This window comes from Crassostrea angulata, chromosome 7, assembly GCF_025612915.1.
Source record: "Crassostrea angulata isolate pt1a10 chromosome 7, ASM2561291v2, whole genome shotgun sequence".
Taxonomy (NCBI): Eukaryota; Metazoa; Mollusca; class Bivalvia; order Ostreida; family Ostreidae; genus Magallana; species Magallana angulata.
The window spans coordinates 55,487,534-55,514,206 of record NC_069117.1 but is presented as its reverse complement, the minus strand read 5'-3'; the positions used below and the strand labels follow the sequence as shown (position 1 = coordinate 55,514,206).

At 31.8% G+C, this 26,673-nt stretch overlaps 1 protein-coding gene across 1 annotated transcript; it reads right to left on the bottom strand.

Annotated features, from left to right (window-relative positions):
• Positions 1-315: 315 nt before the first annotated feature.
• LOC128156000 (hemicentin-1-like) lies at positions 316-25,441 on the bottom strand. Its single transcript, XM_052817951.1, has 13 exons — positions 25,027-25,441; positions 24,488-24,835; positions 21,014-21,331; positions 16,023-16,433; positions 15,504-15,848; positions 15,091-15,402; positions 13,064-13,141; positions 12,174-12,266; positions 11,654-11,776; positions 4,159-4,566; positions 3,308-3,655; positions 2,528-2,839; positions 316-2,219 (listed from the first exon to the last, which is right to left on the bottom strand). Exons 1-13 carry the CDS (start codon positions 25,385-25,387, stop codon positions 2,122-2,124), a joined length of 3,555 nt encoding a protein of 1,184 aa, XP_052673911.1. The 5' UTR covers positions 25,388-25,441; the 3' UTR covers positions 316-2,121.
• Positions 25,442-26,673: the final 1,232 nt, after the last annotated feature.

The window sequence follows — 26,673 nt, the reverse complement described above, 5'->3', positions numbered from 1 at the left end:
TGTTTTAATAAAATGCATAACTAATAGGTATTACCTATTATAACATATACCATAAAAATAACAAGGCTTGCAACTAGCCGCCACTTTGACAAGTTTTCCATGGCCGGAAGTTTTCAAAAATTAATTTACACAATACATAAAAATCCTTTTAAACACTATAGTGGTCTATTTAAGAACATAATTAAACCGTTAATAATAAAAAGACACTAAAATCATTATTCTTATTTGAAACTAAGGTAGACATAAACTTTAATTGATACTTTCAGCCTCAGAGGATGGCAATGGGGGCTAGTTGCAGGCCTTGTTATTTTTATAGCATAAGTGTACATTGTTTAAAATCACAGATTCAGATGGAGAGTGATCACTAATGTATTACATATATATGATTAAAAGCACGTTTTGGTATATTTCATGCTTTAATGTTAAGATATGCCACTTAGAAGCAAAGATGCCACTTAGGTGTAAATAATTTGTACAGAAAATTAAAGTAATTAAATACAAGGAGGAGAGAAAAGAAATTGAAATTATAAAGTTGGAGCCAAAATGTTCAGTTCCCAGGAAACCAAAGAAAGTTAAATTATCACAGAGGAACTATTGGATCAGCCAACAACTTCAGTTATTCAGGAAGGTAATTGTCACACCTGCTTAAACAACAAAGTATCAGTGATAAGCATGATGAAAAGCAACGTGTTAGTATTACAGACTTGTTTATATTTTGATTATTTCATTTTGAAATAGATGTAAGGACTTATGTATCCAGGAAGACTAAAGAACGTGAAGGATGGGAAACAATACAGCCTTCAATGTTCAGGGCTAGGGTGGAGGAAATGTGCTCATCAACATGGGAATGTTGTTTTTGTTGCGAGACAATGCACATCATTCACTGCCCAGACTGTGAACCAACAGCCACTTATTGTAAAGAATGCACAGTGTGGTGCTTTTTCACAAGCCATGTGTTTGGAAAGTAAGTATTAGTAACCATCAATTTACTATTTATTTTGTACATATTTATGAACTGTCCTTCTTTAAGTGTTATTGTATTCGAAAAATGTGAACTTTAATGTGCATGAGTATTCCTTGGAATTTATATGTGTATTTTATGATTTCAAAAAAAATTAAATTAATATTTTCTCTTTTTGATCAAACATCCAAAAATAAGCATTCAGTGATTATATTTATATTTTCATACTGATGTCTATTTGTATGAAATATTGTGCATCGCCGCTGTAAAGCCATTAGTTGCGCTATTTTTCAGATATATGAAACAAACATGGAACAGCCATATTAACATGTTATTTAGTTAGCGTCCGCGACAAAAAATATAGTGCAAGAAACTTTGTGGAGAAAAATCTTTTTATACTCTGACCCGAGTTTTTGCTTCTACCACTTTTTGCTCGATATTTCAATAATAGCAAATACCTTTGTGCTCAAACTTCGTTCATCCACTATATGAAAAAAGTCCAGATTATCTGTTTTGAAACGCCCCTTCTACCGCTTCAGGTATCAATACACATCCCAAAATTGAAAGTCTACGGAGATTTTGCATTGCATCAGCCATTAATAAGCCCGGATGATAAAGTTAAAAAATTGCGCAAGATATCCCGAGTACTTCCGAATGGAGAAAAGATGTAAACATTTCCCATTATTTATCTCAGTAAAAAATTGTTTTCGTTCCTGTGAAATTTTATGAGTGAAAAGGAATAATTGTTTAATGAAGATATCTTGGATATATTTCCTTTCATCGATTTCAATTGTATTTCTTTCACATGTATGTGTATTTTTATTAAAAATCATCAAAAATTGATGGAAGCAATAATTTGGGACAGACTATAATAAAGGAGTAGATATATATTAATTATTTTTTTTAAAAAAGTACATATCAAATTGGCTATGTTAGATTGAAAGTTTCGTTTAATCTTACAAATATAGATATACTTAAAACAAGTGGAGACGTCTGTATCTGTGCTCATTGCGCATGAATTAGCAAAGTGCATTCATAGAAAACTGAATGTCGCAGATTTCCAAAGCAAACATAAAGGCAAATATACACAGAATGTAAATATAGATAGATGTCAAGCCTGACACTTGTTGAACTCTGTCTGAGGTATCTAATATGTTGAACTAAAGTACCAAAACACAGAATGATGACATCAGCAAAACGGTTATACAGAGTTGTGGGATCAATAGATAGGCAGGACCTGCGTGATTGGTTGGATTGGCTGAAAAACAAAAACATATGTGTATCAAAGTAAACCTATCAATGTTTTATCAAAAGAATGGAATAGAAAAGTGTCGACAGAAATCTAGAAATGTAAGTGATATATGAAAAGAAATGTTCTTTTCATATTGAATATTATTTACTTATTTAGTTGTTTCGTTTTAACTTTTAAGGAGGGACAGATACACAGTTTTGGATGTTTCTGTATCCCATGTGAGTTATGATATGGTCATTTGCTCACATATTTCATTACCTTAGTATAAACTTCAGGTTTTGACTTCAGAAACTATTTGACACATTTTTTTTTACCTATGTAAAGCTCATCAGTTATTGAAATATTGAACGTTTTTCCATTGAATCCGTTGAAGGCTGTACATGTGTATGTCCCAGTGTCTGTCTCTTGTAGATTGTTCAGACTGAGGACTCCATTGTTTGACGACAACTCTGTCATATTGTGACCTGAAATGGTCTGGAACGTCCATTTGTATTTGTTGATGTCGTTATTGGTGGAAGGACTGGGATTACCTTGAGCAACACATGTCAGGTTCACAGAAGAGCCAACAGAATACTGAGAATTTGAGATGTCCGGATGTTTAGCTATTTTTGGATCAACAACTTTATCTGTAAGTAAAAATAAGAAAATGAAACGGGCGTAGATATGAAAAATGAACTCTAGCAATATGTATGTCTAATTTTCCTATGAACAATGCATTTTGTCTGTTGTTTTACTGAATGAACTGTACATTAATGTTTAAACAATATGATGCTTAATAGGAATATAGTTTGAATTCATTTGCAATGGTTCATTATTATTAAACGATTTTCACTTGTACCAGAGATTTGTTTTGCATTATTGTAATAATTTGTAAAAATTTTCTGAAAGCAATAAAACAAAAAAAGATCATATGCATTTTAAATAAACAGCAAATAGATACTATCGACGCTATTTTAGCTAAGACAACATCTGAACCACTTATGGGACTAATCCTAGCTCAAATTTAATCAATTTCTAATTTACCTTAAATTGCGGCATTTCTTTTTATATTTAACTTTCAGTAGATATTGCTTTTAAATTCATAAGTAACCTACAGAAGACAGTGATTCTAGCAGTTTCTTGGTGTGGCTTGTCTTGATCAGGTGAGCCGGTCAACAGTTCATTGTCTACAGAACATCTCCACACGGACTGATCATCGTCCTTGGTGACTACAGGTTGTATAGAAAAGGTCATGTTGTACACACACACTCCAGGCTGCACCGCGGGGATTTCCGAGGACTCCTCCATCAATAACGGAGCATTAACTTGATCTCTGTAACGCCACCACTTAATCTTTCCAGGAGGTTTACCAACATTAGCGGTACAGGAGAGGTTGATTTTCATGTTTTCCTCAATATTGCTAAGATTGGGAGCAAGAATGTTATAGGGCTGTTCAGCGGGTCCTTTAAAGTAACAAAAATACAGTACTTGAACATGGAATAAAAATGTCATATTGTTTTTATCTGTGTTTACAACAATATGCGTTGGACACCATTAATGTAACACATTTATCAATATTACACTGCCGAAAAGTTACAATGCATTTTGACACACTGTTGTTTAAATAAAGTAAAGATCTTTTTCTTCAAAGAATATATCATGAATAGCGATGGATTATGGGTTTTTTTATTGTATTGTTTTCTATATCGTTCCCGAGGCTGTGGATAGATAGAATACTCACAACTTAACTTAATAGAATTATTGAACTATAACTTATAAAAACTAGCTTAAATTTATCAAATATAAACTATTTATACTGTCAGGTACACAAAATATCAACATATAAATTTTGAATCTGCTGCATGGAGACAAATCACATTGATTTTTAAAAATAACTTTCAGTTTTACAAACAACTGCAATATAGCAATAAACTACTGTTTCGTGCCTGAAAGAATTCCAAACTACCTTGAACTGTAAGAGAGGTTACCGCAGTTTTTGTCTGGGGACCAGTACTTGTACTGACAAAAGTAACAGAACATTGATACTCTTTCTCATCCAAACACTGCACTTCAAGAACTCTCATCACAGCATGATAAGCGTCAGAACCAATGGACGTTACATCCAGTAACTCTGCTCGATCTTTAAAAATCATGGCAGAATCTGTGGTTGTGAATGAATTGTTCCCTTCTCCAGGAGGAGAAAATGTGGCAATATTTTCATAATCTGCTGACCCCGATTTCTTGGCTTGCCAGACAATAAACCCACTGTACACTGAATCAGCCGGGTCTAAAGTATATGTACAATTTAAATCCACAGATGATCCTACTGTTGCGTTGAGCAATGCTGATGTTTGAACTGTTCCACAATCTCCTCCTAATCAAAATGATAAAATTAAACTGTATTTCTACATGTATGTATAATGGCATGTACTTTTATTTTACAAGGCATCGTTTATCAAGAATGGTTTCACACACTGCAAACTCACACTTGACATATTTATATTTATATATTTATTTCAGATAATATTTGTATAAAATATTTTGTGTATCTAATCAAGGCTGTACGCGTCATTTAAGCATAACATGGAATGTCAAAAAATATATCATATATATTTTCAATTAACTGTGATTTTCCTCACAAATATTAAAAACATTTATTATGTCTTATTCATAGAATCTGAATGCACCAAGTGATTTTGGTATGGGTATTTTTAAAAAGCATACACAAAAGATTTCAACTCAAAACATTTTGTAAGTGACTTCTTTATGGAGACAATAGATATTTTGTAACGATGAATGTACTTGAGCCAATATTGCATCGTATATGCAATTTCCAGTAATTTTTAAAAATCATAATTTTCATAGAGGATGAGATCCCATCCAATAATACACATGAGAAGTCTTTTATGTACGATTTGGGGTTGAACTGTTTGCATGTGAATAAATCTTTTAGGTTAATCAATTATCTTAACATTTCATGTCATAGAAAGTATGATCTATATAATTATTACAAACAAAACAAGGGCACCGCAAAGCGGAGCATCCCCTCGCAAAATGAAAATATAGTGCTTGGAAATGCATTGTTTAGAAATAAACATGTAATTGAAGAAACCAAATTTTTATTAAATTTTTGAAAACTTAAGTAAAAAATAGAAAAGCCCCAGCAGGATAATAACTCTCTACTTACGGACACGTAGTTAACGCTCTTTTAAACCCATTGCACTTCACTAAAAGGTAACATTATTTTGGGGAAAAAAAGCCCTTATCTATCACAAGATATAATGTGTCTGTTCATAAATCTAAGAGTAGTACTGAGCTGTAGGATTTTTTGGAGTAATAAACGTCTTTTTTTTGCAACATGTATTATTTGACTCCCTGGATGAAATTTAATTTTTTTATACCTAATTTCACATATAGGACAGCCCCAATCATATTCCAAGAGATGAAGTAGCTACTCCAAAAGTTGCAAGAGGAGTTCTGGGAATTTTTTGCATAAAAACGTCATATTTTGTTGCCCATCGATCCCCGTGGTAAAAAAAAATCTGACACCTGATCGAACTATAAAATGCCACCCCCAATCATAAGACCAATCTAAAAGATCATTAAGCTACTGCAACAAATGATGTCTTTTTGAAACCAGATTTTTTGTAATAAAAAAAACAACAACAAAAACATAAAAACCCTCATTTTTCATCCACCAAATGACACCCACGACAAAATTGAAATTTTTGAAACCTTTTTGCGCATTTATAGGACATCAAAAAACATATTCCAAGAGATGACTTGTCCTTTGATGAAGAGGTCGGAGGAGTTCGAAGAAGGTTTTTTGTGAAAAAAACGTCATATTTTACGAATTATTTGACCCCCTGGACTACAAGAGAATTTTTGAAACTTTTTTAGAAAACAACATGACACCCCAAATCAAACTTCAAGAGTTCAGTTTGCTGATTAATAAGATGTAAGCGCAGTTTGAGAAAGTAAAACGTGACAGACGGACGGACGGAACAGGGTAACATCAATATACCCGAACTTTCTTTAGAAAGTGCGGGTATAATTACACGATCCTTCTTCTGTCATGCGAATACAGACGTAAATGGACAATTTCTGTAATAAGTTCATAAGAAGTTTTAATGTCACCGACCAATACATAATTATATAACAGCTAGATTGTAATCAGTTGACTGGTTCTTAAATAATTAATGCAACTGTACATGGCTGGCTTTGTAAACACATTTACACAACTTATCAACGCCGTTTCTCTCATTGCCTTGCTTCAGAAATATATCGTTGTTAACAAAACTTGTCAAAATATTGAGTTGATCTCCTCCCCATGAGTTCATTAATGAGTTCATTCAAAACATCGCATCCTTTCAGTGAAAGAATCAGAGCAAAAATTCGCGCCATAAAGTCACAATTATAATTTTTACTCATCGATATCGTGGACGAGTCCAAAATACGGCTCTTCAACATTAAGAATAGTATGGAGTACATATTGTAAATGCAGATTTATTTAAAAGAAAAAAAAAACTGTTGTGAGAATCCTTGACAATAAATTTGTTTCCTGTTTTATTGATGTCGTTAGAGAGTCAGTTTAATTGTTTTGTGACCCTGCCTTGCGTGCTTGCTATACGCTTTGCCCCCAATAGTCTGTCATGAATATTGATATCAATAATAATGTGGTAGAGTTTACAAGATGACATTTACCCAACTCAAAGCTCTAGCTACTTAGGGTCAACATTTTTCTTTCAAAAAAGGACGGAAGTGCCCTTTTAATTTTTTTGGTATACATCCAGTCTTTCTAAAATAAAAATCCTTGAGTGTGTCTGACTCAGCCCATATACTACAAGATTTAAAACGATTTGAGTCTGAACACTTTATCTTAAAAACTCTAGTCTAAAATTCGGTTTTTGATGAGATAGATCTTTTTTTCATAGTAATAAGCGTTAGTTTTCGGGATAGGCGCTGGCGTTGGCAACGTATGTAATTGTCCATAAGATGCAATGTTAAAAATCAAAGAATACATAATATTATTAGCAATTTGAAAAATATATCGAGATCTAGGTGTACTAATACAAGGATGAAAATCTACCAAATACCTTGGTTGGTGAATTTGGCATTTCCACATACTCACTTTCAATTTAATCAACTTTATCTTTATAAAATGTCCAAGTTTGTGGTACTTTGAAGCTATAATAAGTAACCAATTATTACATGCAGCTGTCGCAAATACGAATTTCAAAAAATGAAAAAATAATTATACCCTATCAGTATGAATGAATAAAATAAATCCAATTCAAAATTATTCGTCTTATGAAATTGATTGTGAGAGAAGAATTATATGATTTATAATTTAATAAACGCATAATCAATTTATATCAACCATTTTAACAAGAGCTTAAATTTAAACTATCTACATGTAGTCTGTTCAACGAAACAATCCGTTAAATATTGACATCCTTTCTTCTAATTACTTTTTCAAAGGTGTTTGTTCTACCCTATGTACAGTTCTTCAATTTTTGTTAAAAACTACATAAATGTGACATCTGTTCACAACCGACCTTATATTATATCATGTAAAAAAAATATTAAATCAAACCATTCCAGGTAGTATTTTATGAAGAATTTGGATTAAAAGGAAACGTTGTTTTTAAATAAGGAAATGCATTATTTCCCTACATGTATTTCTATCGAGTTCCTTATTTTCTTATGTGCTATGGAAAACCTGTCGATATTAATATTGATATAAATTAAAGTAGATTATAATCATAATACTTTCCCCGGTTTAAAATTTTTAGATTTTACAATATAAAATTTTTTGATAGTAAAAGTAATAAAAAGTAAGGCCCTTGCGGGATTCGACTTCATAACTTACAGATTCATAGTTAACTTCTAACACATTGCGCTACGCCGTTAGGTAACAATTATGCGAAAGAAAACATTCATAAATATTGTTAATTTCATTAGGAAGTACGTCACAATTCTGGATGTGTACCATACCGAATAGGAGTTTATTGAGCGACCGTTAGTTATCAATCATGTAGATAGCGACACAATTGTCTATCTATGACAAAATATTTTTTTCTATACAATATGAAAGCTTTTAAAACCATTTATATTATATAAAGGGCTATAAAAATGACTTCAAATTTCTTTATTTTAAAGACCGATTCACTAAACTTGTTATATAGTTCTCTTAATTAAAGCTTGCATGTCAAATCGATAAAATCTGGCAAACGTTTAATTTTAAGATAATTAATGACGTAGATTAAACAATGGACGTAACGTCAAAAACAAAAGTATGCGTATGTCATTTTGCCTAACAAAAGAATAGTACTACAGTTATCATGAAGGGCTCTATTGTTATAATGTAAATTCAGCAGGCTTATTGGGTTAAAAAATCAGTTTTTTATAGATGATAGGTACATTTACATGTAGATCGATCAAAAACCGGGACTAAAACCCTTTGCTATGTTATTTATGTACGTGTATTTTGAGAGGAAGGAATTTATTATTATTATTATGATTTATTAGCGATATTGTCGTCTTCCTGGTTTTACTATCTCGATCACTGATCACGTTGTCTTATAAGTTAAGTGTGTAATAACACATCATGTAGAAATGATTTTTAAAATCAAAGTAGATGCACTTGTAAATGTGATTTTTTTACACCGAGTGTAAGAGTTTAATATAATTGTTGGTTTGAAATTTGATTCTATAGTATTTTATCCTTGTTCGCGATTGCTAAGAATGTGTCACTTATTACAATGACGCAATACAATACGGTGATATCGTTCTAAAGATAAATACATAAATTTAAACTAATTAAAGTGAACAGTACCAGAATCAGATACACGCTTCTGTAGTACAATTGTATCTGGCGTCGACCATTACTAGTATCTATCAGGCTGAAATCTACACCCACCTGACGGTCACGTTTCTCTTTCATGTATTTTAAAAATAGCTCTCCACATTTGTCGTTCTATAATTGTTGGCGTCACAATATCCCGTAAACTTTTCATACGTTACTGACGTCAATGAAAGTTTCACGTTTGGAGTGTATGACTTAAAACTATGTTTCATTTTTAATATCATCTAGTAATATTGACATTTTTTAGTTTCACGGGGATAGTGTGTATTTTAGAAAGTGTAGTGTATGGGGTTGTCCATCCCTATTTGAAGATGAAAACAATTTCATTTGCTTACAATAAAATATATGGAATAATAACGTATTACTGATAAAATATCGATGCTACAGCTGCCTTTAAATAGAAGGCTTTATAGTGATGACCATTTTAAAACCCTATTCAGTTCTCTGGACAAATTGTTCTGTTTAACAAGATAGAAAAACTTTTAGATTTTAAATCTAAAATTTTGGATTCTTTCTATTGAAAAATTATTTATGGACAAAATTATTATATATTTAAAATTTCAAGGCAAATCTTACAGTAATACCTTGACCATTTAGACTCAATAAATAAATTCCCACTGGCTAAGTTTGTTAAAGAGCGTGATCTGCGTAAAGCAACAAGTTGTTGACTTGTTTGCTATGTTAATACATGTTTTATAGATGCATGTAATGTTTGTATATTTGGGCTATACAGTGATTCCAAGCAGACAGACTCCAAATTCTAGAAAGAAAATAGTTATTTTTTAGTTCAGAAAACATGTACATATCTAGTACAAGTCATTTAAATGTATTCTTAAATTTTATGCTGTAGAAATTTTTCATTAAAATAGTCATAACGTAAGTAATTTTTAACACATACAAATAAACGATACAGAGTATATTAATAAATGATCATATGATTTGTAATTCAGTTGTATCTTTAGTATATAAATTAACAATAAGTGGAACGAAAGATCGTTTGTTGATCATGTCCCGTCTCCTGAGCTCTAGTCTATACCATCAGGAAGAAAATGAGAGTGAGAAAATATATTGATAATTGTTAAGAACAGGGACATGAAGAGACCGTGGTAGAATTTGCCAATAGAGGGAACTATTCCGGAGAGATTCAAGGTGGCAGGGGACAGTTTTTTTGATTCAATTCATTGTACCCAAGGGATGCATGTCTTCGGAACTCTGTAACTAGAACTTCCTCAGTTCCCATTCAGTACAAATACCTTTAATTCACTCTTTATAAGGCCAATCACCAATTTCTGAAGAAAATTATTAGTCAAAACCTGTAAAATTCTCTACATACTGGTTTTTATGAGATTTTGACCCTTTCATATTTTGCTAATTTTTATGATTTTTCAGCTGTTTAGACCTCCCCCAGCTAAATCCCTGCAGAGGGTTGACCTTCCGTACCGCGTGCATGTTGCACTATCACATGTCAGAAACTTACCGGTGTATAGTTTACAATGCCCATCCACCTACTTTTCGTGTTATTTTACCTCCCGTCTGTAACTTGCAATTTCGCTGTGTAAAGTCAGCACAACAGTCATAGCCGCAGGTTTCGCATTTTACTTCTGATTCTTATGTACCTAACATAAGGGCCTACATATTGCATATCAATTTCAACAACAGACATCCCTCTAACTAATGATAATCATAAAAAATCATTTCATGAATTTTAGCAACACTCATAAGCTTTCAAGTACAGCAACTCTCAATTTTACAAAAATATTGACGGGTACTTTATTCGAAACTGTCCCTTGCTACCCAAGGCTTTACATTATCAAGCGGGGCCGCGTGCTGCCCCAGTGATAGTCTGAGTGTCCTTCTGATTTCTTTTATGACAAAAAAATCCGTAGTTTTAATGAGAAAAAAGAATCATGATATTGTTGTGAACGTATTTTGTTAAAATCTTACCTTTCAGGCACCATGTTGATAATAAAATATAAAACACCCTTTGGAAAAAATCCATAGTTTTAAAAATTATTACTTTTATCACCGTAATTGCCTCTTGTATAATAGAACTAATAAAAACAACTTCTATTATGATTCACTTCCCTCTACATTCACGAGTATATGATATGCATCACATGACAATTTTATAGGGAGTACACAGCTCTTATTGGCCTCACAAATTGTAAACACTAAAACAATGTACACGGACAAAATGGAGTAAAAATACAATGAAGATAGGAAAAATTAGACCATTTATAAAAATAAATAATGAAATATCTACTCTAGGATAACAAATTTTGTTTTCAATTTAGATCTCAAGTTCTACAATCTACTTTCAATATAAAGATCATACATGTAGTCCTTAAATACCATCCTAAGCAAGTTTCAACATGTGAAAAATGGCATAGCTCATCGTAATTCCATTTAAAACATAAATAAATAAGCAAATTAGCGAGCGTGAATAAATTCCAAAAATAAATTTATCAAATATAACATCCCGATCACAAGTTTCCATACTGATTAGTCATTATCATAGGATTTCTGTGAAACGATAATGGCTTGTTATTTTCGTCCATAAAAACTGAAAAATCAGATGTGGTCTTTTCAACACGTGACGCAGGTGTTCGTTGTAGTTTAGTGTACCACACTTTTAACATGACGAGGATAACAGTCACGATGATGAGGATATTGACCATAAGGACCACTATTGCTCCCATAGAGAGGCCATCATCATCTGAAGTTTAATATAAAAAACAAGAGAGTTTACTCATACACTGACACACTCAGAACTGCCTCAGATAATGAGATATTCTGCAAAACTTGTGACTTCATATAAATTTTATTTTTGTTAATATTTTAGTGAAGTTTATTTCATACCCTTTGTATGGACAAATCGCACCTTTAACATCGAATTTCGACACACAGCATGCATTTGAATATAATTAAACTTCGTTAATGAAAAAAACCCTTAAATTGTTTGAAATATTAATTATTTTTAATTCAAATATGTTTCAGGAAATAAAAAAGAAGAATTTTAAACATGTGATACAAAAAGCTTGAAGACTGTCATGTACATGTACACAGGAACAAAAGCATACTTTCCATTTGGCGTAATTTTACATATACATTACTTGTTTTCTGGCGCTCTGTATCTGAATTCCCTGCTGGACCAGCGGGGGACGTAAAATGGGTGGTAGTGTTAGGAACAGTAGTGGTTACTTCTACTGACAGAAAAATTTACAATTATGTCTTTTTGCATGCAAATAATAATTTTCATCAATATTTTAGGAAATACAATGTATAGGATAGTTAAATATTTGATGACCTTATGGCTAAACTTTGGTAATTTCTGATGTGATATAATGTAAAAAATAGTGCTTGTGAATTATCTTCGAAGATGAAAAATTGCAACACTTAAACGTTTCGAAACAGATATTGCATACTTCGAATCAAACAAAAACCTTTATGATTGCCTTAACTCTGTCTTAAAATAATCAAAATAATACAAATTTGAAAATATTTGACACAGATAAACATTTATAATTATAGTTGGGTTCAGTTTTAGACTGTATTGATCTGCTTTAGATGAAGAACTCTATATAGAAAATATTGGAAGATACCTTCCTTTCTTTAGAAAGTTATATATATATTTTTTATTTATTTATATTTATATTCATTATATTTATTATATATATATATATATAAACCATATCTTAAAATTGTAGGTAGATCTGATCGTTAAATTGATGACATCCAGCTTTCTTAATATGCATTTTTGATTATCTGTGATGATTTATATTTGAGTTACTGCTTTAAATCATGTTTTTCTTTTCCAATTTCCATTACTTATTTAATTTATCACTGGACATGAATAGCTGCTTTCCATCTTCAATTTTCATTACATTCTTCAGTAAATGTTTCAACCTTCACGGGTCATCTCGATATCATTTGACATTATATTTTCTATTTTTGCAGAAAATCTAGTTATTTGTTTTAGGTTTATACAGGTTTTATATGTCACCTTCTTTCTGGTCATGGATGACTGAATTTTCTGTAGACCACTCCGCAGTTGTTAGAGAGGAAGTTGTGGTTGTGTTCACTATAAGAAGGTAAACGATACAGTCTTGATGGACATAACCATTACATTGGAAGACTTACTGCATGGAGTCAGCTATGAAAATGAACAACACGAACACGGTTCCTACTTCTCCTGAAGCATTTATTTGAACAAGGAAAATAAAAACAAAACAAATATCACTTAATCTACGTTTTCACCAAACCAGGAAGCATTTCGTTTTTTCTTTAAAATTGTAGCTTTAGAATAGACATTTCAGTTTATAATTAAGTGATAGATCATTGCTATAACTCATTAAAATCACTTTAAATAAATAGCTATCACGATTTCAAATTATGACTACATATACAAAAAAAGAAAATGACTAATCTTGATAAAATTGTTAATTGGAGATAAATGAGATAATAGGTTACAAGTTAGAACTACGCGTATTAAATTAGTTCACATGGCATTTCTTCTTAAGCACTAATAAAGTGTCACTTGTACTTGTAAATGTTTTAATATATTCTCTCCTTTTAATTAGAGTATTGATGGTTACAGTCAAAAACAAGATTGCAAATATTTTTCTTATGTAATAGCATTCTTTCAGGTTATCTTTTATGTGTATTATTAATAACAGATGATTAAAGGTCATTGCATATTTTGCAAGAAGCGATGAGTGTATTAAAGATCTCTACAACATTACATACATTTTAGTGACAATTTATGTTTCTTTATATGAGTGGTCGAATCAAATATAAACTCTTAAGTAAAATAAACACAATTGTTTATTATTGTATAATTTCTAACGAGAAAAATGACTGGTTTAGCTGTTAGCTTGTATCGTGGATTAAAGTTAATTAAACCGAATTCACTTTATGCAGATATATCGTTACGGACATCAAATTCTCAATATTACGTCACAATCACTAAAACTCAAGAAATCGCTTAAGAGGCAATATTTAGCTGCTCTACGTCATCAATATACACTTTATGTAGTGCAAGTAGTGGCTGATCTTGCTATAATTTAACATGCTAGAATACGCTTTTCAATATTATTTAACGTGCACAAATTTGTTTAGAGGATGTCACATTACTGTAGTGAGTTTTATATTAGCTCAAGTTATTCAGAACCATCTACATAGATAAGTTGAAAAGAAATAAAGAGCAAGTTAAGAATTCACCGGTTGGTCTAGTGATCAAATCCCGAAGTAATGGTGCAAAATTAATTTTTTTTAATGCGAATGACTTCGGTCTGAAAAGAGGATCGTTTTTATATTTGACTTCCTTTAGATAAAATGATTTTTTAATTCAGGTTGAACAAACTAAGCTTTTATAAATCAAAACCAGATAAAACACATCAGTATGTGTACCAGTTGTCTTTTTTTAACAGCCATGATAGTTTTCGCGTGATTTTATGGGATTTACGGTGTTTTGCTGGGCTTGGAACGTGAATATCAGTGTAAATAAGCGATTTTAGCTCGTTCTATCACTAAAACATCATTTAAGAAACTGGTATATAAAGAAAAATTAATATTTATCGCGTTAATAATGTTTTAATAGGGAAATTACTATATTCAGTTCAAGATCCGCTCCTGAATTCTCATTGGCTGTACCAAAATAAAACCGATCAATGTTAGTAAACATGGCCGACAAATTCAACTTGCGTTGTTGCCATACACGAAAAATAAGCGATATATGGACTATACTTGGTATTTTTGGATACTTTTATGTCATTTACAGCTACAATGTTTGAGTTCAAATCGTGCGGGAGTGAATCACTCCCGCACTTGCACCTTTACGGAGATCCAATGGAGTTATAGTCCTCTCCAAAAAAAATTGGAAGAGGGCTACATTATTGCAGCTAGTTGACACCATGAAATATCGGTTATGGGTGGGGGAGGGGCTTTAATACATATAACATATAATTTCATAAAATTATTTTTATAATGTTATTCAATGAATCTTATTGTGAATACAGAACATATATTTACCTACGTAAAGCTCCTCATTAATTGAACTATTGAAATATTTTCCATTGAATCCATTGAAGGCTGTACATGTGTATGTCCCAGTGTCTGTCTCTTGTAGATTGTTCAGACTGAGGACTCCATTGGTTGAAGACAACTCTGTCTCAATGTCTCCTGGATTTGTCTTGAATGTCCATACATACCTGTTAAAGCCGTTATTGGTGGAAGGACTTGGGTTACCTTGAGCAACGCAAGTCAGGTCTACAGAATGGGCAACAGAATACTGGGAATTTAACACATTTGGATATTTTGTAATATTTGGAACTCCAACCTTATCTGTCAATTAAGAAGCAGCTATGTCAAGATATTGCATTAAATAAAATTCACTTATGAAATAAACTTAAGAATTTTTATGACAGAATTCAATTCTTACTTACAAAATACATTGATTCTGGCAGTTTCTTGGTTTGGCTTGTCTTGATCAGGTGAGCCGGCCAACAGTTCATTGTCTACAGAACATCTCCACACGGACTGGTCGTCGTCCCTGGTGACTACAGGTTGTATGGAGAAGGTCACGTTGTACACACACACTCCAGGCTGCGCAGGAATTTCCGACGACTCCGCCACAAGAGCTGGTGCATCGGCCTGATCTCTGTAGCGCCACCACTTGATATTCCCAGGAGGTTTACCAACATTAGCAGTGCAAGACAATGTGAAATTCGTGCTCTCCTCAATGTTGCTAGGAACCTGATCAGGAATATCATAGGGTTGTTCAGCAGGTGCTAAAAAGTATCCATAATACAGTACTCAGGTTTGAGATATTGCTTCTCACAATGTTTGATGTTATTTTATCATTATATGTTAACTATTTAAACTATTTTTAAAAAGTTCTTAGATTTGAAATATTATATATTTTTACTACCTATTTACATTGGGCTGGATTTTTTGTTAATTACCTTGTACGGTCAAATAGGTAACCGCGGTTATTGTCTGAGGGCCAGTATTTAAGTTGAAAAAAGTAACGGAACTTTTGTACTCTTTCTCATCCAAGCAGTGTACTTTAAGAACTCTCATTACAGCACGAAAAGAGTTGAAACCAATCGGAGTTATGTTCAATAACTCCGCTCGATTTTTTAAATTCATTGCTGACTCTGTGGTTGTGAAAGAATTGTTCCCTCCTCCTGGAGGTGAAAATGAAGCAATGTTTTCAAAACCAGATGTCCCTGATTTCTTTGCTTGCCAAACAATAAAACCACTGTACACTGAATCACTAGGGCCAACAGTATAATTAAAACTCAAGTCCACGGATGCTGAAAGTCTTGCTGTGGTTATAGCTGACACCTCTACTAAACTTTCAAAGGATCCACCTAAAAAAATTATAATTATTTTAAGAAAACCAGTTTAATTCAGTAAGAAATATTAATAAGATGTCTGACTTTATTAAGTTGTCAAATTGGCTACAGCCTATACACTCGATAATTAGTCTTTCAAAAGTTTACAATCATAACTCTTTTTGGTTAAACAACGCTTGCCATGTTTGTAGTATTCTGTATTTTTATTCTTTTTTGTTTTTATAAAAACTCTTGTATACACTCAACAAAAGTTCCAAGTGTTCATCCTTATAAAAGAATAATTTTGAAATCATGAAATAAAATGATGTGAAATTTTGAATATTTCGTAACTGATATGTCTTCTCATTAATAGCCGGATAATATAAACAACACCGTTTGAAATCACTTACTCGTGACAAAATGTCAAATCATTAAATTGGTATTTTTCTGCGCATGCTTAACATGATTGGCAGTTTTTAGCTCACCTGGATCCGATTTCACAAAACAAACTTAAGTTTTTACTTAAGTTTAATCTCAAATCCTGAGAATTTACTCAGCTGAGATTTTTCTCAAATTGCGTTTCACAAAACAAACTTAGTCAATTCTCAGCTGAGTCAAATTTTTTACTTAGCTGAGTCAAGAATTGTCATTGTCACAAGTGGCCCCTTATAACTTTTCTTGTTTTTTTAAGTCATTCTCATTAAAAACAATCGTCTGCTTATGTTTTCAACAGAGGAAAATCGGATTAGATTAACAAGAGTCATAAAATGTTCATAAGTCATGAAATGTACACTTTGTTATGCTAAGTATTGATGACATATCTATATGATCTTATATATTATATAACAAACAAAAGACCACATTAAATACATTATGGTTACCTTAAAATCATTAGAAAGTAGAATCACTGCACAGTTATTCCATTTAACACAAACAAATGAATTAGTTCCCTTTGTTTACATTTTTGTCAAGGGAGATAACTCTGCCAAAATTATAATTTTTAATGAAAAAAATATTTATCAAACCTGCATGAAACATTGCATATTCGCTGATTATTGAGTGGAATAGATCTAAGAAATGAACATTACAGACAATAAAATACTGAATTAATGATGTTAATGACATATTCATATTTGAGATTTGACTTAAGTCTGCTATGGAGGTAACTTAAGTTTTTTCTCAAATTGAGTAAAAAACACGACTAAGATTTTTTTGTGAAACGCAGATATTTGAGATTTCTCAAATTTGAGAAAAAACTCAAATATTTGAGAAAAAACTCAGACTTAAGTCTGAGATTTGACTTAAGTATTTTTTGTGAAATCGGAGCCTGAACCGAAGGTTCAAGTGAGCTTTTCTGATCACCTGTTGTCCGTCGTCCGTCCGTCCGTCTGTCCGTCTGTCTGTCCGTCCGTCTGTAAACTTTTCACATTTTTGACTTCTTCTCTAGAACCACTGAGCCAAATTTAACCAAACTTGGTACAAAGCATCCTTATGAGAAGGGGATTCTGAATTGTTAAAATAAAAGTCACAACCCTTTTTTAAAAGGGAGATAATTGCGAAACTGCGAAAATTGGGTGGGTGTCTTAAAAAAACTTCTTCTTAAGAACCACTACACCAGATATGCCAATATTTACACCAAAGTTTGTATATATAGTGAAGATTCTAAATTGTAAAAATCGCGATCCCCGGGTCAATACTGGGGTCCCAAGAGGGGTTCAAAGTTGATTAAAAAAGACAAATTTAACATGGAAATATATGGGGGGAAATGTTTTTAAAAATGTTTTCTCAAGGACTACAGTGCTAAAATTAGTGAGATTAATATACAAGTACCCTAAGATAGTGTAGATTCTAAATTGTGAAAACCGTGATCCCCGGACTAATACTACATACGGCTCCAAAATATGTTCAAAGTTTAACATAGACTTATATAATGGGAAAATGTTTTAAACTCTTTTTTTTTTAAGAATTACAATGCTACAGTTTGTGAGATTACTGTGCAATCATTCTGAGATAGTGCAGATTCTAAATTGTTTAAATCATGTTTTATTAAAAGAAGAATTAAAAAAAAAAAGAAAAAAGAAATTTCCATGAGAAGTTTATCATCGTTAAATTATCTGGTTATACATGTGTATGTTTATCGACTAGTTTTTTGTTTTTTTGTAATTTCAATCCCGACATCAATTACTCACATATCGGGATACAAGTGATCGGGATCAAAGATCATAAATTCAAACAACTTCAAAAAGGTGTGGATCTTAGTTTTTACGAAGTTTTGATTCACAAACACACAGTTAGGAAAGATAAAGGAACAAAAGATAAAAAATGGTTATGGAAAAAAAGTAGGAATCATTGATAGACTTTATCAACTATATACAGACTTTCCATGTTTTTTGAGTTTAGTCTATAAGACAGATGATCGATGAGAATGCAAAATCTAACATGCCTAATGTCTTCATCACACCTGCAATATTTTTATTTGATGAATCGATAAAGAAGCTTTTAATGATTGAAATACAAAACAGATGCCAATATCATCTTTTAATTATCTAACGAATATAATTCAATTTTTTCAGTGAAATTGGATTTTTTTTTTTTTACTGCAAATGGGTATTTTAGAGCTTAAAATTAAGTCTCAGTTGATGTGTAAAATAACTATGAATAAAAACATGCCAAAGATAAAATTGTTTCTTCTTTTTATGTTTTGTTTAATATATGGCAAAATCTTGAAATATATGGGTTTTACAATATTTATTCAGAGTTCACTTCATCATAAACCCTTTTGAAATAAAATGATACAAGGACTATTGTTCAGGTGAGCGATTTGTGGCCCATGGGCCTCTTGTTTTTGTGATTGTTAATATTCTTTGGTGATAGTTTCAACAGAAAACCACCTAATAACGAAAATGTTCACTGTAAACACAGCAAGAGCCGTTGAAATATTGGTGTCTGTGTTGTTTCTACAGCAGATTGTACTCATTTTATATATGCTGGGTTTTTTGTCATCGAAACTTTTTTCCATATCAAGCAATCCGAGGGAAACTTTATTTTGATGTAATTATTCTTTTTCATAAGTGTAACATCTTTTTCATTGGGAACTCAATACAATCCAAAAGCTCTGAGCGAAATTCAACCAAACCAGAAGTGTTTGTGATATTTAGCAAAGATCAAGGTCTCTGATCGCCACCAGATGTCAATGTTAATGCATCGTTTTAACAATTTGAAAGTTAAAGGGGCATGGTCACGATTTTGGTCAAATTCAATTTTGATATTTTTATTATTTACAATACTTAAGGAATGTATTTCTAATGACCAAGTAAAGTTTGAGAGTCAGTTGTAGAGTTATGAGCAAGATACAAGGCTCACAATTCTTTGTCTTGTAAACAAGGCTCGTGCCCCGTTTTTGTTTACATAGGTTCAATATACAAGTAAAAATTCTTTTTTAAGGAGATTTGTCTATCTTATTTATTTTAAGCATAAATAAACAATTTCTAACATTCATTTTAGGTATAAAACTGGAATTTTCATTTGAACATTCAAAATGTTAACAAAAGTTTTGTTTACAAAGAAAAGAATTGTAAGCTTTGTAACTCGCTTAAAACTCAGCGAAGATTCTCAAATTTTGGTTGCCTATTAAAAATGCCTAGATAAAACATTGCAAACATTAAAATTGGAAAAATAATTTTTGACAAAATTCATGACCATGTCCCTTTAAATGGAAATCAGTCAACCCGACGGCAAGACAAATACATGTGCTTCTTTTGATATAAGGAATACATTATCCTGGGTGAACTTTTCGAAGTTTTAGTTGAGTGTATACTATGTGGCGAATGTGGTCTCCAAAGAAAAACAGACAAATTGATGATAAATAGTATAAGTGAAGAATAATTGTTTTCTTTAATCTATTTTTCTATTAATATAGACGTAGTATAAGAAATATGTTTCGAATAAAAAATAAACAAAATACATTTGCTTTAACAGCGGCATTGCTGCGCAGGGAATCTTGCACATCTGCCTGACACTGGACTAGCCAATAACAGACCATACAGTGATATTTTTTAAAACATGTACATATCTATTTCGTTTTATAAAACATCCAATATTGTAAGTTAGCTACACTCTTGAAAATCGTTTTAATTAACTGTAAAAACTATAAAATAAATTAAAAAATGATTAAAGGATATTTTTGTCTCGATTTAAATTGTCAAAATGAACTTATATTCACACTTAATACATGTATTAGCTTTTTTTGTTTAGCTTTTGAAAAATGTATGTAAAAAACGCAAATTAACCTTCAATTTCTTGCAAATACATGTGGGATTTAGAATTTCAAAACAGTTAAAATGGTTTTTTCCCAAAATATTGATTTCAAACTCAACTAAAATTGTCAGTTGAAATCCGTCGGTATTTTGGCAAATAAACGGGTCGACTCAGAAACAAAGAGTGCATGTAAAACAAAAAAAAATTTATAGTGTAAAAATCATATCTTAATTTTTAAAAAGTTTTTTTTTCAAAATTGAATACTGTCATAAACTAAAACAATTTTAATTCAGTATTAAATTATTAAGGAACTACGTGTTTGGTTTGGCAAGGTCAGATCGCATGATAATTTATTTTACCTATTTGAAGCTGTTCGTTAAACGAGCTGGTGAACGTTTTTCCATTGAACCCATTGAAGGCTGTACATGTGTATGTCCCTGTGTCCGTCTCTTGTAGATTGTTACGTCTGAGGACTCCATTGTTTGATGACAATTCTGTTGCATTGTCTCCTGGATTGGCCTTAAACGTCCATACATACTTGTTGATATTCTTGTCAATATTGGTAGAAGGGCTTGGGTTACCTTTAGCTTGGCAGGTCAAGGTTACAGAAGAGCCAACAGAATACTGCGAGTTCGGGGTGTCTGGGGTTTTAGTTATTTTCGGAATCCCAACTTTATCTGGAAAGTTATCAAAAACGCTGCTAAAATTAAAAATTAAAATAAAAAAACCGGAGCTTGTAATACATAGATATTAATTGTTATTTAAATGTATCTTAATTGAAATATTAAGCCTGGTGTAAGCACTGCATATGATCTGCAGATATACTAAAAAGTTTAATTTACACGCATTTATATCATTGCAATAAATGTTATTGAGTGAGACCAGTATAATAAACATACATGTTTTAGTGTCTTTAATAACAATGCTAACAATAGACATATTGATAAAAATATATTTATAGACCTCTTAATCCATGGTTCATCATATTTCTACCAACAATAAAAATTGCCCATACAAAAAAGAAGTCATTTTAAGCTTTCCAGAGCCATCGTTGTCATTTCCACTTAAAGTCTGTCCACAGTTTCTGCATAATCACCATCTGTTCTGGTATTCACAACTACATGAATACTTTTGTGTCCAAACATAAAGTCACTTAATGAAAGAAGTCAAGTAAATATGTTTTAAACGCTTCCTCGAGGGGTAAGACAATTAAGAGACCCATGGGCCATATTGCTCACCAGAATTATTACATTAAATATGAACCTTGCATTGTAATCTGAAAATGTGCAGTGTATTGTGTAAGAGTTTTTTTTCAAACCTTCTTCCGGCCTCATGATCAGTATTCGTAGAGGTCACGGTTTTAACAATTTAGAGTCCTCATTATCTATGAATGCTTTCATAAATATTTCTTTCTTAAACTTTGAACCCCTATTTTATAGTTTTAGCAAATTCAGAAACTACACTATCCGAGGATGCTTGCAAAATAATCTCAGAAACAGTAGCGTTGTAGACTTTATGAAGAAGTTCCTTAAATATTTTCCCCTATATATTTCGATCTTGAACTTTGAACCCTCTTTGGACCTTAGCACCTGTTTGGGGGCCCCGTTTTCACAATTTAGAATCTACAATAGTAAGGATATCTACATAAAAAATTCACAAAGTGTAGAATTGGAGATCTTGAGAAGATCTCTACATATTTTTGTATATATTTTTACGCTGAACTTTGAACCCCAAATTGGACCCCGGCATTGCCTTTAGGATTGCATTTTAACCAATTTAAAATCTGCTCTATCTGAGGATGCTTGTAACGTATTATCACAATTTGTAGCATTATAGTTATTAAGATTTGTAACCATTTTCCCTAAATGCTTTTATAATTGAACTTTGAAACCTCATGGACCCATTATTATTATAGAAATTATGGCTTTAACAATTTCGCATTTGCACTGTCTTTGGATGTTAGCATAGTAATCCCACTAATTCCCGAGAAGATCTTTAGTCATTTTTCTTATATATTTCTACCTTGAACATTGAACCCATTAGGGGGCCCAAGTTCTGCTCCGGGTGTCATAATGTTTACAATTTATAATCTAAACTTTAATTGATTGTAGATTACACATCTATTGTTTTCAGGTGCAAAACATTGTGATTTGGCAATTTGTATGTGTTATACATTGTCTGTATTATTACATGTATATAACTTTTACAATATGTGAACCCTTAGACTGTGTTTGTTTACTGTCATTTATTATTTATTGTAATAAATGACAATAAATAATTATAAATGACAGTAAACCTCTTGAAAGGGTCTTATTGTTTATGCGGTAAAGGCAGACAGGTATAAATGAAGATGACTTCATAGTAATCTCATATATTGTAGCATTGTAGATCTTGAGAAGGAGAGTTGTAAACATTTTTCCTTTATATTTATTGTATCGAACTTTGAACCCCATTTTGGGCCCAGTATTTGTCGATTGTTACATGGTCTTCCTAATGAATTTGTCCTTGTTTATGTCAATTTTAACGAGTAAAATAAGAGGACGTGTAAAAGAGTATTTTGTGTTTGTTAAATCCATTTCTTATTGTTCTCTATTGATAGATACGATCATTTGTTTGAAATATCGACTTTGTGTTCCAGACTGTCATTTAAGGGGGATGTGCGGCCATCTTAACATTTGATGATAAGAATGTAAACATTTCTAAAACTGGCTTGTGCTGTCCGAAACTGACCAAAACTGTTGCCAAAAATGTAAAAGCAATAAATATAAGTCATGCATGTCATTTTGTTTGAAAAATATGCATACAAGAACATGACAATGCCTTTTTGATTGCTAAGAACAGCTGTCGAACTGCGCAGCTACAGACTTATTTTGAAGATTAAAAAATCTGAAAAAAAAAATGAAGGGGGTCAATTGGTGTCCTCTCTACAACCATTTGTTGAGAAAAGGATGTAAGCTTGCTTATATCAGTTAAAACTTTGTCTCAAAGTAAGGTACTCTACTCTTAAAATGGGCCTCAATTCCCACATGATATATTTGTCTGTTTCTTTCTAAGGAGGTACATATAGAAGATATATTTTCATTGAAATATGATGTGTGCTTGTAAATTTTAAAACAATCACTTTTTAGACCACTTCCCAAATTCTAAATAGCATTTACTTAAATTTATAAATTTATAATTTAAAACAAACATGGGACAGAAATAGAGATGTATATGAAATTCAACATGGATTATTTTGAATTGACATTTATTTTTTTTCTATGAAAAAAAAAACGTTAGTGTGTTTCCATAGACACGGTAGTTCTAAGTATAGACTGGATTTTTCTTGTTCTTAAAACAAATCATTTAATTTACCGATACCGATACCATGCCGACTGATAAAAAATAGAGTACCCTATTTTTAGGCAAAGTTAAAACATAAAAGTGCAAGATTCAAACTTTTTCTCAACAAATGGTTGTAGAGAGGACACTAATGAACCCCTTTCATACTACTTCAGATTTTTTAATCTTCGAAATAAGTCAGTAGCTGCGCAGTTCTACAACTGTTTTAAGTGATTAAAACGCATTGTCCTGTTCGTGTATGCATAATTTGCAAACAAAATCAACATGGCGAATCTTATATTTATTGCTTTTATATCTTTTGGCAACAGTTTTGGTCCTTTTCGGGCAGAAACAAGCCAGCTCCAGAAACGTTTTCATTCTTATCATCAAATGTACAAGATGGCCGCACTTTCCCCTTGAATGACAGTCTGGAACACAGAGTGTAATAATATTTGACCTTTAATATGAATTCTTATTAGAGTAGAATTCACTTATAACATAATTTAACTTACAAAATACATTGATTTTGGCAGTCTCTAGGTTTGGCTTGTCTTGATCAGGTGAGCTTGTCAACAGTTCATTGTCTACAGAACATCTCCACACGGACTGGTCATCGTCCTTGGTGACCAGAGGTTGTATGGAGAAGGTCACGTTGTACACACACACTCCAGGCTGCACTGCAGGGATTTCCGACGACTCCGCCACAAGAACCGGTGCATCGATCTGATCTCTGTAGCGCCACCACTTGATCTTTCCAGGAGGCTTACCAACATTAGCGGTGCAAGTCAATGTCAAATTCATGTTTTCCTCGATGTGTCTCGGAACTGGATCGGGAATATCATAGGGCTGTTCAGCAGGTGCTTTTGTAAAAGAAATATTCAGTGTCAAATTCCGAAATACCACTTGTTTCATTGGTTCATATTACATGAATTGCAATATCATATTTTAACTTTTATTCTAAAATTCTGAGATTTAAAAACTTGTTACCATTTTGTAAAACTGGCATAATTACATTTTATTGAAATGGATCATCATCATATTTTTATCATACCTTTTACGTTTAAATTGGTAAAAGCAATTTTCGTCTGAGGACCAGTATTTGAATTCAAAAATAAAACGGAAAATCGGTACTCTTTTTCATCAGAACACCGCACATCCAGCACTTTCATCACTACACAAAATGTGTCTAAACCAAGGGCAGTTACATTCATTAGCTCCGATCTGTCTTTTAAAATCAAGGCAGATTCTGTGGTAGTGAAAAAATTATTTCCGCTTCCAGGTGGTGAAAACGTAGCAACATTCTCATAATCAGATGTTCCTGTTTTCTTTGCTTGCAAAACAATAAAACCATCGTACACTAAATCACTAGGGCCAAGAGTATAATTAAAAGTCAAGTCCACGGATGCTGCCATTGTGACTTCTGTTATTTCTGACGTTTGAACTGAAGATAACTGAACAATTTCAGAAGCTCTCTCTAAATGAAAGATAATAAATTGTAAATCAAATTAAACATTTTGTTGATTTTTAATTTTTAAAAATTCAATGAATCAATATTATTATATAGATCGCCATCTGTCTTGCTATGCAGCAAAATGCCTCTAGCGTTGACATATTTAAGAATATGATATTGTTTTATGAAAATTTTTGAACAATATCTTGAAATAATCCAGGTATACCTGTTCGCAACCTAAATGTGATATACATCTATTATCTCTTGTTATAAGATGTGACGTGTGTAGCTTCATGACTACAACATCATACGAGTTAACTTGTGATGAAACGTGTCATTCTAGATGACTCTAGGACTTTTAAATAACTTTTTTTTTTATTTAATTATATCAATGCCAAAGCACATATAAAAATAGATTAAGTACATAATTTACACTTTAAGGACGTTATTTACTCAGTGTTTGAGTTCTCAAATTCAGATTTTTATAAAGTTAAGTGCCATGAGTAAAATTTGTTCTAAACACAAAAAGTATCTTTGAAATGAATTATTATATATTATAATCAATTATTATTATTATAATATTCGATATTTTAATAAATCATGGAATAAGGCTCAAACATATATATATATAGATATACGATCTCGTTGTATCCGAAATTTTTTAAAAAGAAATAATAAAGAAATGATTTTGGACCAAACAATCCTCTCGTTATGAGCGGTACCTCGTTATATTTGAGCTCGTTATACCCGGAGGTATCATTTTATAAGACATTTATAATTCATTACATGTATCTTGCCTGTGTCTTTCATATTCATTTTATTTACAATCTTTCAGAAGTAAATATTTTTCTAAATAAAACATGTTATGATCATTTTCTCTAGACAACCAAGGTAATAGGATAAAGCTGTCTTTTTCTTGAATTTAGATGCAAAAATATACTGTTTGACAGCAAGAAATAAGTAAAAATTCTGCAGTCTTTAAATATTTGAATATTTTCCAAACAAGACAGATATTTAATCAAAGCAAACAAAAATATCAAATCCATTTAGCATCCATTCTCCTATCTTAAACTAAAGCTCTTTTACATGTACACATTCATAAAAAGGGTGTTCAAATGTTTCTATATAGCTCTTGCAAAAAGTGCATGATGAAGAATTCAAAATATTTGACTTGAAGAGATATTTATTTGTTGGGACTATTCTATGGAGTATTTGGAATTGAAGTATTTGCTATATGCTACTTCATGT